Source organism: Medicago truncatula, chromosome 4 (assembly GCF_003473485.1).
Source record: "Medicago truncatula cultivar Jemalong A17 chromosome 4, MtrunA17r5.0-ANR, whole genome shotgun sequence".
Taxonomy (NCBI): domain Eukaryota; kingdom Viridiplantae; phylum Streptophyta; class Magnoliopsida; order Fabales; family Fabaceae; genus Medicago; species Medicago truncatula.
In genome coordinates, this window is record NC_053045.1 from 43,275,816 (window position 1) to 43,289,648 (window position 13,833).

The 13,833-nt window shown below is 31.5% G+C and overlaps 2 protein-coding genes across 2 annotated transcripts; both read right to left on the reverse strand.

Annotated features, from left to right (window-relative positions):
- Positions 1-1,331: 1,331 nt before the first annotated feature.
- Positions 1,332-2,856, reverse strand: LOC25493150 (non-classical arabinogalactan protein 31). The gene is made up of 2 exons (XM_013601570.3): positions 1,898-2,856; positions 1,332-1,624 (listed from the first exon to the last, which is right to left on the reverse strand). Exons 1-2 carry the CDS (start codon positions 2,811-2,813, stop codon positions 1,332-1,334), a joined length of 1,209 nt encoding a protein of 402 aa, XP_013457024.1. The 5' UTR covers positions 2,814-2,856.
- A 7,018-nt stretch (positions 2,857-9,874) lies between these two features.
- On the reverse strand, positions 9,875-11,665 carry LOC25493151 (serine/threonine/tyrosine-protein kinase HT1). Its single transcript, XM_013601571.3, has 3 exons — positions 11,215-11,665; positions 10,507-10,962; positions 9,875-10,341 (listed from the first exon to the last, which is right to left on the reverse strand). Exons 1-3 carry the CDS (start codon positions 11,539-11,541, stop codon positions 10,054-10,056), a joined length of 1,071 nt encoding a protein of 356 aa, XP_013457025.1. The 5' UTR covers positions 11,542-11,665; the 3' UTR covers positions 9,875-10,053.
- Between the last annotated feature and the right edge of the window lie 2,168 nt (positions 11,666-13,833).

Here is a 13,833-nt window from a genome sequence, read left to right on the forward strand (position 1 = left end):
GGTTAGCTTATCATATGAATGGTAACGATCCCTTGAAAAAAATATATGAATAGTAACGATAATTATGGAAACAACCGGTTCTTGATTCACATATAAATATGTGCATCTTCAAATTGTGTTGACTCAATTATCTCTAATGTGAACTTTTTTTCCGTCTTAACTCTTAATACTCTCTCTATCTCTTCACTTTTTTTTTTGACCACATTTAGTAAAATTTTAAAATGAATGAATTTTAAAATATATATAATATATAGAATTATTAGTAGGGCTCATTTTGTTTTTTGAAGAGCTTAGTTTGAGAAATGAAGTTCTATTAGGCATAAAATGAATAAAGCGCACATGCAAGAACCGCTTATAAACTCAAATGTGAGAGCTCTCTATTGCGGGTGTTATTAGATTAATGTTACAAATAACTTCAAAAAATCTTTTTTTACTAAACCTAAAAAACTTTTCAAAACTTTAAATTCCTGTTTGATGCGAAGAATATGATACAACAAGATATGATAAATTGTTAGATAAAATAAGATATATTAATGACATTATATTGTACCAAAAAAATAAAAATAACGACATTATAAACACCTACGATATCAAAATTGTCTTAAAATATGGGCATCTTCAAATTATCACTCATGTGAACATTTCTTTGTTGTCTTATTAACGGTCCTCTCAAAATATCCTAACTTTGGAGTAATAAGCAAAGGTGCTCAATTGATTCAAAAAAAAAAAAGTAAAGTCTCTTAATATTTATTAAAAAAAAAAAAACTATTCTAGAGGAAATCTGTAGAGATGTTGTCAATATGACAATATTCAAGTTCAGAATATATTTTTATGACAATGGATTAAATATGTTAGGTCATTCATAAATAATAGTCGTCTAACTTAATACTAAAAAAAACTGTTTGAATTCATCATTCTTACTTTTTTTTTTTTTTCTTTTTTTTTTTATAAACCGGATATCCTTCACGCGCAACTGCGGAGACTAATCCCTCGAGTATTGTGGGACCCAAATGGGCGGCGGACTCTCTCTAAGAGTTTTAACTCTGCTGCATGCCCAAGGCTGAATACGAACCAAGAACCTTGGTTAAGCTAGAAGAGACTTGTTCCATCTCATCTAAAGCGCTCTTGGATATTCATTCTTACTTCTTGAATAACATAAATTGGAGTAAACAAATTAAATAAAAACGATAAACATTTTTTTATTGCTGCATTCTTACAAAAACCATCCATCACACACTCATGATGTCACTATTATGAAAGTGGAAACAAAGCTCCTATCACTAAAAGACATCAATCTTTATAAATCCAAAATTTCTTGAATTCTAATTTTCTTAATGAGAGCATTTAGGTTCAAACGCAAGGGGCGCAACATTGTAGAGAATAAAAGGATGCCCTTCAGATACAAATGACTTCTTGGCCTTAAGAACGGCACCCGTGATACCGCCATGAAGATTTGAGGGCTTTAGTCCATTTGGTGCACTGACCAATACAACATTACACTTGCGAGCTGCATAGCTTGAGATGTTATTTGAGCCTTTAATATAGAAATAACCGTTCTTATCTGTTTTTCCTTTTAAGACCACATATTGTTTGGTGTTGTTGCATCGGAGCTTCACAACGGCACCTTCAATTTCAAAACACCATAACATTAATAATAATGATCATTATTGTTTAAAAAGGGTACATAACATTGTCATATCAATGAAAAAGGATCCAACAAAATATGTCCATTCTCGGTAATCATGCAACTTTATTAAAAATTTGATGAAGAAAACTAAAATTGAAAGAAAATTGCGTAAAAAATGCTCGGTGTATAATAAAAGATCTATAAAAAAAACTAATTTGTAAAAAAAATGATATGAAAGAACAAAGCAATCATGAAAGTTAAGAGACAAACCAATTATAGATGTAGCACCCAAAAGGGTGTCACCTCCAGCATGCTTGCAAGATTTGACATAAACAACACCTTGAACAGCTATTAAGCTTCTAGGATGGAAAATTGAACGCAGTGGTGTGTGAGCAGGGGCAAGAGCAGGAGTGTGATGATGGCGGGGGTGAGGGTTGGGAGTTGGAGATTTAGTAGGTACATGGGCGTGGAATGGAGGGTGAATTGGAATGTGTTTGTGAGCAGGGGCGTGAGCAGGAGGGTGGTGATGTGTTGGTGGTTGAATAGGCGCATGAGTTAGAGGGCGTTGATGGTTGTGATGAGTTGGAGGTTTTGCATGGCGAGGAGGATGTACTGGAACATGTTTGTGAACAGGGGCATGAGCAGGAGGCTGGTGGTGATGCGTTGGAGGTTGAACAGGGGAATGAGTAGGAGGGTGTTGATGGCGATGATGGGTTGGAGGTTTAGCATGATGAGGAGGATGAACTGGAACATGTTTGTGAATAGGAGCATGAGCAGGAGAGTGATGGCGATGTGTTGGAGGTTGAATAGGGGAATGAGCAGGAGTGTGTTGATGACGGTGATGGGTTGGAGGTTTAGCATGGTGAGGAGGATGAACTGGAACATGTTTGTGAACAGGGGCATGAGCAGGAGAGTGGTGGTGATGTGTTGGAGGTTGAACAGGGGCGTGAGCAGGAGGATGTTGATGATGGCGATGGGTTGGGGGTTTAGTATGATGAGGAGGGTGTAAAGGAGCGTGAACATGGGAACGAGAAGGGGTTGGTGAAGGATTGTGATGATAGTGGTGAGGGGATTTAGCCGGTGGGTGAAGTTGTGTTGGTGTGTGAAGAGATTCAAGCTCTTCAGCAAATGCAATGAACGAGGTTAATTGGAGTAAGAGTAGCAACATTGCAAGAGTTTTGGCCATTTTCTTTGTAAGAGAAAATAACCTAGAAAGAGAGGAAATGAGAGAGGAAGGGATGATGTTGTGAGAGTGACCGAGTGTGAGACTTGATTTATATAGGAGCTGATCACCATAATCATTGCAATTTTTGGTCATGACAAACAATTTTTCTTAAATTTAATTGATTCGACAAACAATTTTTCTTAAATTTAATTGATTCTTTAGCGCAAGATATTAGCTGAAATTAGGGGAAGAAGTACTGAAAATAGGAAATTGAAAACGATAGGAGTTAATGTCGAAATTGTACCGAAAGTAGGAAATTGAAAACTATATATAGGAGTTAAAGACCAGTTTGAAATTTGGAAAGGGTGGTACTCAGAATAGGAAATGAAAATTATACTCCTATTCTGAATAGGAATATGAAAATTATAGTAGTTAATGTCGTAATTCTTTTTGCACTTTTGTTTATAACATAAATAAATTTTAAAAGACTTTCAAAAAACATAAATTAAATTTTTACCAAATAATTAACCCAACGAATCGTTTGAAAGAACTCGAGTTCAATCTCCGAGTAAAAATGATTTTTTGTTAAACTTTATTTACCTTCCGGTAAGATTTTAGATTATTAGAGTCTTTTCTTCTAAAAACCAGTGAGTTAAAAAATATATTCAATCTCTATTACCTCTTATTAACGCATTTTGTGAAGGGACGGGAGTGCTGAAAATAAGCACTAATAGAGATTGATGATTTTTTTTTTAACTCACCGGTTAATTTTTTTTTTAAGGAATATTTATAAACAATGAGGAAATGGTGACATTTAATTATTTAAAGTGACATTATGGTCATTTAACACTGGACAAATATTTTATACTTAATCAACTATGGATGCCGTTTTTCAGGAGTTGGTTACTCTAGGAGTCATTTTTAGGGGGTTGATTATTTTGGTGGGTGTTGTCCTTACGAGTGTTGATTGCATATGTGTCTTTGTTGGTGTTTTATTTTCGGATGTTCCGTCTATATACGGCGCCTTTTGTTTGTACTTTTTATCTGATCTCTGTTCGTCTTGTGCATGGATCTGATTATTAATAAAATTTTGTTGATTAAAAAAAAAGTCAACACCTCAAGTGTTTTTAGTAAGAGGATCGATATATCTTGCGAGAGAAATCAAAGCACAACTCACACACGAAATATGGGGTAATGGTATTAAAATTTTAAAATAAAATTGCATCCAATTCACATCATACGGTTCCTAGTTGTTTGTAGTTAGCGGTATAAAAAAAATACAAATTAAACCACATTAAATTGAATTACTATCTAAAAAAAAGTTATGGTTAAAATGACTAACAATTTTCCCTAACAAAAAAACGACTAACAATTTTTTTTATCAGAACTCTCATGTCGAGTTCAATAGAAGACATTTTTTATCCTAAAAAACTAACGTGCATTTTTTTTTTCCTGCAACCATAATTTATCTATGCATCGTGAGTTTACACACTTCCCTTTTTTATTTAGTTTATAAATTTTTGTAATTTCTTTGACATAAATTATTATGAAGGACCCTTTTTTTTGACCAAATGATGAAGGAACTTTGAACTGACGTATTTAAAAAAAAATGTTCAAATTAAATTCATGAAGTGAATTTCTTATTTTAAAAAAATACACGAAGTAAATGGATAAATATTCAAAATAAGAACATAAATGTAATTATTTAAATTTTTATTGTGATGAAAAGAGGAATTAATTATTTAAATTAAAGGAATTAACTATTTTGATTTTTTTTAGGGACGGAATTAACTATATGAGATAAATTATTTTTATTCTTTTGCCAATTATTTTATAAGTAAATTATATATGCGGCACCTATGCATTAATATTATTCTTCATAAATAATATTGGTCTGATTGAGTTTAACAATTGGTAGGACAATTCATAATATATGTAAAAGTCGTGATTTGAACCCTAATCATCCCACTTTTCCGTATTTAAAATTTGTCAGCTCCAACCACTAGACTACTTGATAAAAAAACCATTTAAGATATTAATTTATATAGTATGTCAGTAAGTATATAATTATTTTACGCATGAATCAAATGATGTATTTCCGTGTCAATTAATAATATTTAATAGTTTTTTTTTGTTGCAAAAAGATAATATATTTAATACATTTTTCTTTGAAAGGTAATAACATTTAATACATGCTCCTATATTATAAAAGGAAATCATATTAGTACGTAATGGTTATTTAATTGAATTAATAAGTAATAAAATTATAGGCCGTCTCATAAGTTAGGATAAAAATGTCGAAATTGTTAGGCCAATCATCGTTACTGTGGTTCGAACCCCAACACATCCACTTTGTGTGTCTGAGTTTATGATGACTTTGCCATTTTGTCTATATAAAAAAAAAGTAATAAAATAATCGATCGTAACCAAAATCCTAATTTTTTCTCCTTCATCTACCAAAGATGATGATTTAGGGTCAAATTTTGACCCTAAATCACCTCTGTAACTCATTCTTCTCTTTCCCTTATGTTGAAATAAGTGATGTTTACTTGTATTTCGTTTTTTATTTTATGATTTTATCGTCTTAGTGGGACGTCAATTTGTTCGTCATCTTTGTGCGGCGTTACTTGTCTTTCTTGTTTTGTTCAGATATTTGTTCGGTTCTGTCAGATCAACTTCGATCCAATGTAGACTCAATTAATGACTTTTTCGTCGTCCATGTTGTGAGTTTGTTCGGGGATTAATCTTTTTTATTTTTAATAAATTTACATTGTATCAATGTACTCTATCAATTTAAATAAATGAATATAATTTATTTTTGTAAAAAAAAAGTAATAAAATAATTGTAAAAGGAAACAAAAATAATGTAATGAGTTAATTTCGAGTTTTTCTATTCACACCCTGTATATTTCTGGTTACATCCAGTTTTTTTAAAAAGTATTTGATAATACCAAATTTGTCCTTTTATATAAATTTTCTTAAAATCTTAATTTCATTCATTGTCACTCTAAAATTCCACTCTCTTTCACCCACCAACGATCAAACAATCCTGATGTTCAATTAATCTCTATGGAAGATTAAAGAGTGAATCAAAACATGTTTCATTCATACCCGATTGCATATAAATAAGTGAATTTTTTCTTCTTTTTCAATAACGCTGGTTTCAATTTTCTTCTTCTTGTTCAACTGCACTGTACGACAGTTTCAGTTTTACATTGTTGAGGTTAACTTAAATTCAGTTTAAGTAGGTTCATGTAAACTTAGTTTACATAATCTACTTAAACTTAGTTTACATAACCTATTTAAACTGAATTTAAGTATGTACATACTTAAACTGATATTATGTATAATCATTGAACAAGGTTGAACTTTTAGATGTACACTTAAACTCAGTTTACATGACCTACTTAAACTGAGTTTAAATATGTATACTTAAACTCAGTTTACATGAGCTACTTAAACTAAGTTTACATGATCTACTTAAACTGAGTTTAAGTATGTACACTTAAACTTAGTTTACATGACCTACTTAAAATAAGTTTACATGTACTACTTAAACTGAGATTACGTAGAATCATTGAACAAGGTTGAACTTTTAAATGTACACTTAAACTCGGTTTACATAACATATTTAAACTGAGTTTAAGTATGTACACTTAAATCCAGTTTACATAACCTATTTAAACTGAAGAGGGATTTTATGGTGTAACCAAGAAAAAATGAAGATGCTTTTTGAAAATTAAATTTTATGGAAGGGTAATCTTGTCATTTTAGGGTGCAACCAGGATTAAACATGGTGTAATTAGAAAAACTCGTTAATTTCCCGTAAAAAATAATGCAATGAGTTATTCTCAAACTAAATATTTATATCTAACCAAAAAAATATTTATTCCATAAAAAAAAAACTTTTATCCCCTATTTTTTTCCTTTATGAATTTTGATTTATTATTTTATTTTGGTCATTTTTTTTATGTTGTGGTCTATTCACTTATAACGTCACAATGCTTATTAGGTCACATTGAATATACACGTAAGTAAAAACATGGTTAATAAGCGCTTCTACATCTCAAATGAATAGATCACATAATCAAAATATGACCCAAAAACGAGATTAAGGACCAAAATTCACAAAACAAAAAGGAAAATAGGGGGACTAAAAAACCAATTTTTTATAATAGGTGCATCAAAAGTGCATTTAAACAAACGAAAAAAAAAGGTCTGGCCAATTTGATTATTTCTTTTTTCTTTTCTTACTCCTTGTCACTTTTTTTTTTTTTTTGTGTGTTAATCCTTCGGTTATCAGAGAATAAGTCTAGTAATCTGGAGTTTGACCAATAGCTAAATAAAGTCTGAACAAAAATTGGTTTGCCAATAAATTAGACTTATATTTTCTATAAAGATTCGTCTTTTAATGTATTGACCACTTAAACATAAAGAGAAGGGCCTGAACCAAACCTTCTAGGAAAGATATAAATTTAAAACTAGGAAAACCTAGCTTATTTCTAAGATAGTTTTCCACTGCACAATTGGCAAATTCATCTAGCAAGCATAACAAAAAGTATTAATACCTATGCTAACTAGTTTACCTGCATAATGGTTACCCTCCCTAAAGATGTGAGATCGCCACAACAAAATTCATGACTCTAGAAATGTCCAAACAACTGCTCCATCTACTCCCTCAATCCCAAATTATAAGTTCATTTGAGAAAAAATTGTCTTAAATTATAAATCGTTTTACAATACCAATGAAACATTAATAATATTTTTTCTATTATACCCTTGACAAATTATTATTTTATCTTCTTTCAATTCTTTAATTTATCTTTCTTATACCATTTATCAAGAACAATTTTGTAAAACAATTCATAATATCTCTTTCATATACAAAATTAATTACAATTCTTTATACGTGTGAAATGACTAAGAGGTGGCAATTGGCATTACAAGAGTGAGTTTTTTGGTACAAAATGAAGGCTGGGGTGTGTCAAAAGAGAAGTATTGTTGTAAATTTGGGGTAATTTTAGAAGTTTTACATTTTTTTAAGGGTTCAAAAGTTTTACAATTTTTTTTTAATCAACAAATATTATTAAACGTCATCCCCCCGCAAGACGCAATGTATGGACGAAACAAGATACAAATGGTGCCACATATAGACGGTACACCATAACCCCCGGACAAAGCCCCTGAAGATAACCCCCATAACACATCACCACCTTAACAAAAACAAACACTGTAAACACAGTATCCGCAACCACCCATCGTCACTACTCACCCCAGAGAACACCCCTCAAAATAAAACTCCCAAACTTCAACACCAAACTGAGCCACATTCGAAAAGCTCATAACTGAATGAACATGCAGCTTCCACAACCTCTCGAACTCCGATCCACCGAAAGAGCACAAAACAAAAGGCCAAAAACCAACTTGAGCCAAAGAGCTGACTTCCGATCTCGGATCAAAAGTTTTACATATATGCGTCTTATATTCTTAAATGAAAAATATGAGAAGATATTTTATTAAAAACTGTCATGTGCCTTTAAATTTTGTGGGATTTAATTTATATACACGGTCGGTGTAAAGATCTTTTACATTGTCAATCAATCATAACAGATCATTAAAAACATTTAACTTTAATCATAACTATTTTTAAAGTGACATATATAATTGATTGTGATTCGCTGACGGTGTAAAACTTTTCATCTCTATAAAAATTAAACTCAAATTTTGTGTTATTTCAAAAGTTTTAAATATAGTGTCCCATATTTTTAAATGAGAAATATGAAAAGATATCTTATATAATAATATTTGATTTAGTCAAATCCTTTTGGTCATATCAAAATTTGACTTAGTTTTTAGAAGGTTGTTGTCTTTGTTTTTAGAAGTTTTGTCATTTGGAAGAAGGCGCAATTAGAAAATTTCAATTCAATAATGTCTACGTCTAAGATGGTCCAAATGAGGAAAAAGAAAAGTCTACTAGTCTAGTCTATAAATAGAAAAGGTTCCATTTAACGTGATAAATAATGCTGGCAATGCCTCTTATGGAGGGAAAGAAAAAAAGGTCAGCAAATACGTTTCATTTCAACAAAATAATAACATCGTGACATTGACATAGCCTATGGTCTAATTAACACCGTATTCAATTTTACATCATACAGTATGAAACATTATACAAACAAGCTCTTGCTCTTGTTTTTGTACATGATAATTTGATCGAAATTCTATTGATCCATAAGGGACGACGTCACATGCATGATGCAACCTCCTACAGATTCAATGCACATACTTAAGACACACATGTAAAAGTGTTAAAAACCAATACCATCACAACATTTACAGTGTTATTTACACTGAAAGCGTAATGAATGTGACTTGTTCACAAAGTTTAACAAAAAAACAACTAACTGAATTTTATGATATTTTAGCATTGAATGACAGAATAACATGTTGGTTGAAAACCACAAGTAGTTGAAACTTGAAGGCAAAGAACACTGCATATACTAAAAGTGAAAAATCCAGTAACATTAACCTTTAAAATCACATGTATACAGTAGATTACCAGTGCATTCATTTTATGTACCAAGAGACATTCAAAAAGTATAAAAGTAAAAAGCATTAATCCATGTCAGCTACAAATATCCTCTCCAATTACTTTAATACCCATGAATCTTAACAAAAATCTTACTCTAACATAATTATAAGTTATAAGCTAACTGAATCGGTAGTTGCAATATACGGATGGACCTAATACTTGAATTCAAATTTTAAAAACCAGTTCTCTCATGTCTTACATGAAAGAATGCCTCCACTATCTAAACAATTTTATAAGAAAAAATTGCATACTATTATTTATCTACACATTTAATATAGTGTAAACCATCTTTTTTAGTACATGTACAATCAAATGTTATGCTTATGGTTGATTATGCAATTCTCATAGATTGCAATTAGGAAAAAGCAAAATAAGCAGTTATGAACCAACTTTCACTGAGTATACATAGGAGAAAAGATAAATAACCTTATTAGACTTGTAAAACAAATAAAGTCTATATATCAATGTTACTCTCAAAAAAGAGAACTAAGACTGAAACTAAAGTATGCTTTTCGCCTCAATGTACAAAGCCTATATATCAATGTTACTCTCAAATGAATGTTAACTAAGACTGAAACTGTAACAACCTATTTCTGCATTGGGTTGGTATTCAATTAACCATTCAATATTAATTACAATATTGGATCTAGTGTACTACACAAGTCAGAACACTCAGAATATACATGTAAATTTTGGTTTAGCCACAAAACCACTACTATGATGTTGATGTGTAGGACTATGCTTGTGAATCCAATGAAGAAGCCCTTTTTTATGATCAAGTCCACAAGGATTTTGTAGCGGGGTCAACGTTCCATCGCGAGCAAGCGAAGATTCAAATTGTTCTAACACCTTAACAACCTGCCAGAACTCAGGCCTTTTGTCCGGATTCAAGGACCAACATTGCTCCATTAAAGCTCGCATAGCTGGTGGGCAGTTTGAAGGAATAACAGGCCTTGAATTCTGAAAAGAAAAAAAACACAAATCTTTGTAATTGTCATATAATTAAGTGAAGGAATCTTCATAAAAAAATGCTGTAACATAAAGAATGATATGTCATTATAAATATTAACAAGGTTTCACCATTCATATCGCAAATTGACATGACTTAATTGCAAAGGAACATACCTTATTTAGGACAGCAAAAGCAGCCTGGACGGGAGTCATATCCTCGAATGGTATTCTACCGGTAAGCATCTCCCATAACATAAGCCCAAAACTATAGACATCAACCTTTCTCCCATAGGATTTTCTCTTGATCATCTCAGGTGCCATCCAACGGTAGGTACCAAGGTCGTCAGCAAGTAACTCGCAGTGTGCTTCCTCACAAGCAATGCCAAAATCAGCAATTTTAAGGTGAAAGTCATCATTAATAAGGACATTCTCTGGTTTAAGGTCTCGATGAACGACGCCTTGAGAGTGTATATATTCCATTCCACGAGCAATATCCAAAGAAAAAGCAATTAGTTTCTGTAGAGAAATCGTTTTTCCCTCCAACTTGTGCAAATAACTCCTCAACGAACCTTCCGATAGATACTCTGTGATAACACAATAAACAGGTGGGTTTCTGCATGCTGCTACCAACTGCACAATCAGATCAATATATATATATATGAGAAATCATGTATAAAACACCTTCCTTGTAATACTAAATTTCTCTATACATGATGTGAAGTATGTATGAAGTGCATAATATAATTAGACCAATTTCCCATAGGATGTAGAAAATAGTATCCCTAATTTTCTGTATGGTTTACCTAACTTTCCTTATATATTTATATTCCATTAAATAAATAAAAACTATACAAAAGAAGAGAAACAGTTGAATCTAATTACCTTAAGAACATTTGGATGGTGGAGGCGAGATAAAAGCGTGACTTCCGTGAAGAATTGTTTGTCTAATGTAGCAGCTATTGTTCCGTGTTCATCGTCATCTGGTACCTTGATATTTTTGACGGCAACAGGTTCGTCTTCATACAAACCATGGTAAAGCCTACTATGAGCTCCATGAGCAAACCTAGGACCAACAAAGAGCTTAGAGAGGTCAATATTCCATTTATCCTCAGATGTTTCAATCGCAGTAACCTTTCCTCCACGGTGCTTTGAGTTCTTCGACTTGTCATTCAATCTCATCGATGAAAGGTGCTTAACTGCTGTTGCCATATTGGTGCTGCTAAACGATGAAAAAGCCTATTCCAAGCAATTTTTAAGAGTGTAACAAAAGAGCCTATATATTGGTATTTTTCCGAAACAAACTTCCCTTTTTTCCTCTAATTACGAAACAACCTTTCTTATTTCTCTCAGGAAACAACTTCCTTAAACATAGAATTTGGTTTTTTCTAAATTACCTTTGAAGATAGTTCATGGATACCACTTGAAAATGTGCTTATGTGGCTAATGTGTATTGGTTTGGTAAATTATCCACCATTCTTCCATAGGTATCCTAGTTGTCACTTTTGTTGAAAAGTTATATATATTTTTTTAAATCTAATTGAAGTTTTTTTTTTAAAGATAATCTTTTTTTGGTTACATTTTGAAAGATAATCTAAAAGTATTTATAATGAGTAAACCCCCCAATCATTTAAAAAATATATATATACATGTGTTTTTTTTAAGGATACAAGTATGTGTTAAAAAAGAATCTTTCAAAAAAAAAAGTATGTGTTATATTTTTCTTAAAATAAAGAAAAGAAAGAGTATGTGTTATATTTTTTGGTCTTTATATTTCGTGAACATATACGGTATAATGAGCTTTTTTTGATTCAATATTGTGGAACTCAAACATTTAAGTTTTTAGGTTTAATTACACTAATTCTTACTCGAATTCTTAAACGCAAAAAGAAAATGAGATTTTGTCTACAATTTACAAAATAGCACTATTCCTGAACTAGAATCTCAATTTAGGATTTTTCATTGCAATTTTTCTTAGAAATTTCAACTCATTGCATGTGATTTGTTTGCATGTTCTTGACTACTAGCCAAAATTCATTGTTCGTGATTTCATCGTGATGAATTCATCCCCTCCTACATTTACATTTTCGTTCCATATTTTCTTCGCTTTTCAAAAATCTTTATCTGCTAATTATCTAATAAGCCTCAAGATACTTATTTTTCTTATATCCTTTGAATTTCTTATGATTTTTTTATTTTTTTTTTATTTTTTTTTTTATGTATTTTAACTTTGAATATATCTTGTAATTTCTTACGTATACTATTAATTTTTTTTAACAAATTATACTTCAACTTGGTCTCCTTAAGCTTGATTCTTGTAACCTGAGAGCGTGTTCCTCTTCAAGGTTTCATGTTTGACTCTCTCCGATGTCAATTTGGATGGACTAATTTATCTTCTTAAAAAAAAGTTTGATTCTTGTACTCTGTCAACGCAAATATGCATATATATCACAAGATTGTCGTTGCCAAATTCTTTTGATTCTATAATAATAGACGTTTCTGACGCAAAGATCAATGATTTAGAAAGATCAATGATTCAGAAGCATCAATCTCCTTTTGCAATATGACATGCATTCTTGTAAATTCATGCATGATTTATCAATTTGTTTGTAATTTTAATTAGGATAATCGAAAATCGATCCAAATTAAATCGCATTAGACTAAATTAGGTCGGATCGAATTGTTTTAGAGAAACATCTGAACCGAAAAGCAAATATTTTAATATTGAGATCAAATAATTTTTTGTCTCATAATCAAATCAAACCGCACCGCGAACAACATTAACTACCCTTACACCGAAAAAGGAGAAGAATGAAAACTTGATATCAAACTCAGGCAAAGGCTACGGTAGGCGACCTCTTTAGGTCTCCTACCGTAGGAGACTTGCCCTTTTTTTTTTCTTCTCTCTTTTTGGCAAAATGGATGTTAACCATTAGATAATGAAGTTCTATGATTCTTAGCTTACACCATCAACACTGAATATTTTTTTCGTCTTATTTTCACTTTCCCATTCTCTCTCCTCTCTATTAGAATCATTCTTTCTCTTACCCAACAACAACAAGTGCAGCAACCACAAGAACACCCAAATCTTCATCTCCTTCCCCATCACAATATAAATCCAATTGCTCCTTTTGTACTTGCATGTTGCTTGCTCCTCATGATTATATTTCACTTAAATAACTTGAGATTGCTTCTCAAACTTCATGAACACAGATCTGCTGCTATATTTAATTTCACTTTGCAGGAAAAATGCTTCAATTTCAACTTCGGATGTCCCCAAAGGGAATTATTGAACGATCAAAACAAAACAAAGCCAAATCGGTATTATTGAAAGATGAATTTGAATTCCAATTTGATTAGCATTTTAAAAGGAATTGTCGAAAAATTGATTAAATCTGCAATTTTTTATTATTTTTATCTTTGATGAATATGAAAGTTTTAATATTTTATTTATTGGGCTTGTTTGAAATATTAAGAGTAGAACAATGAAGGAAAATTGATTAG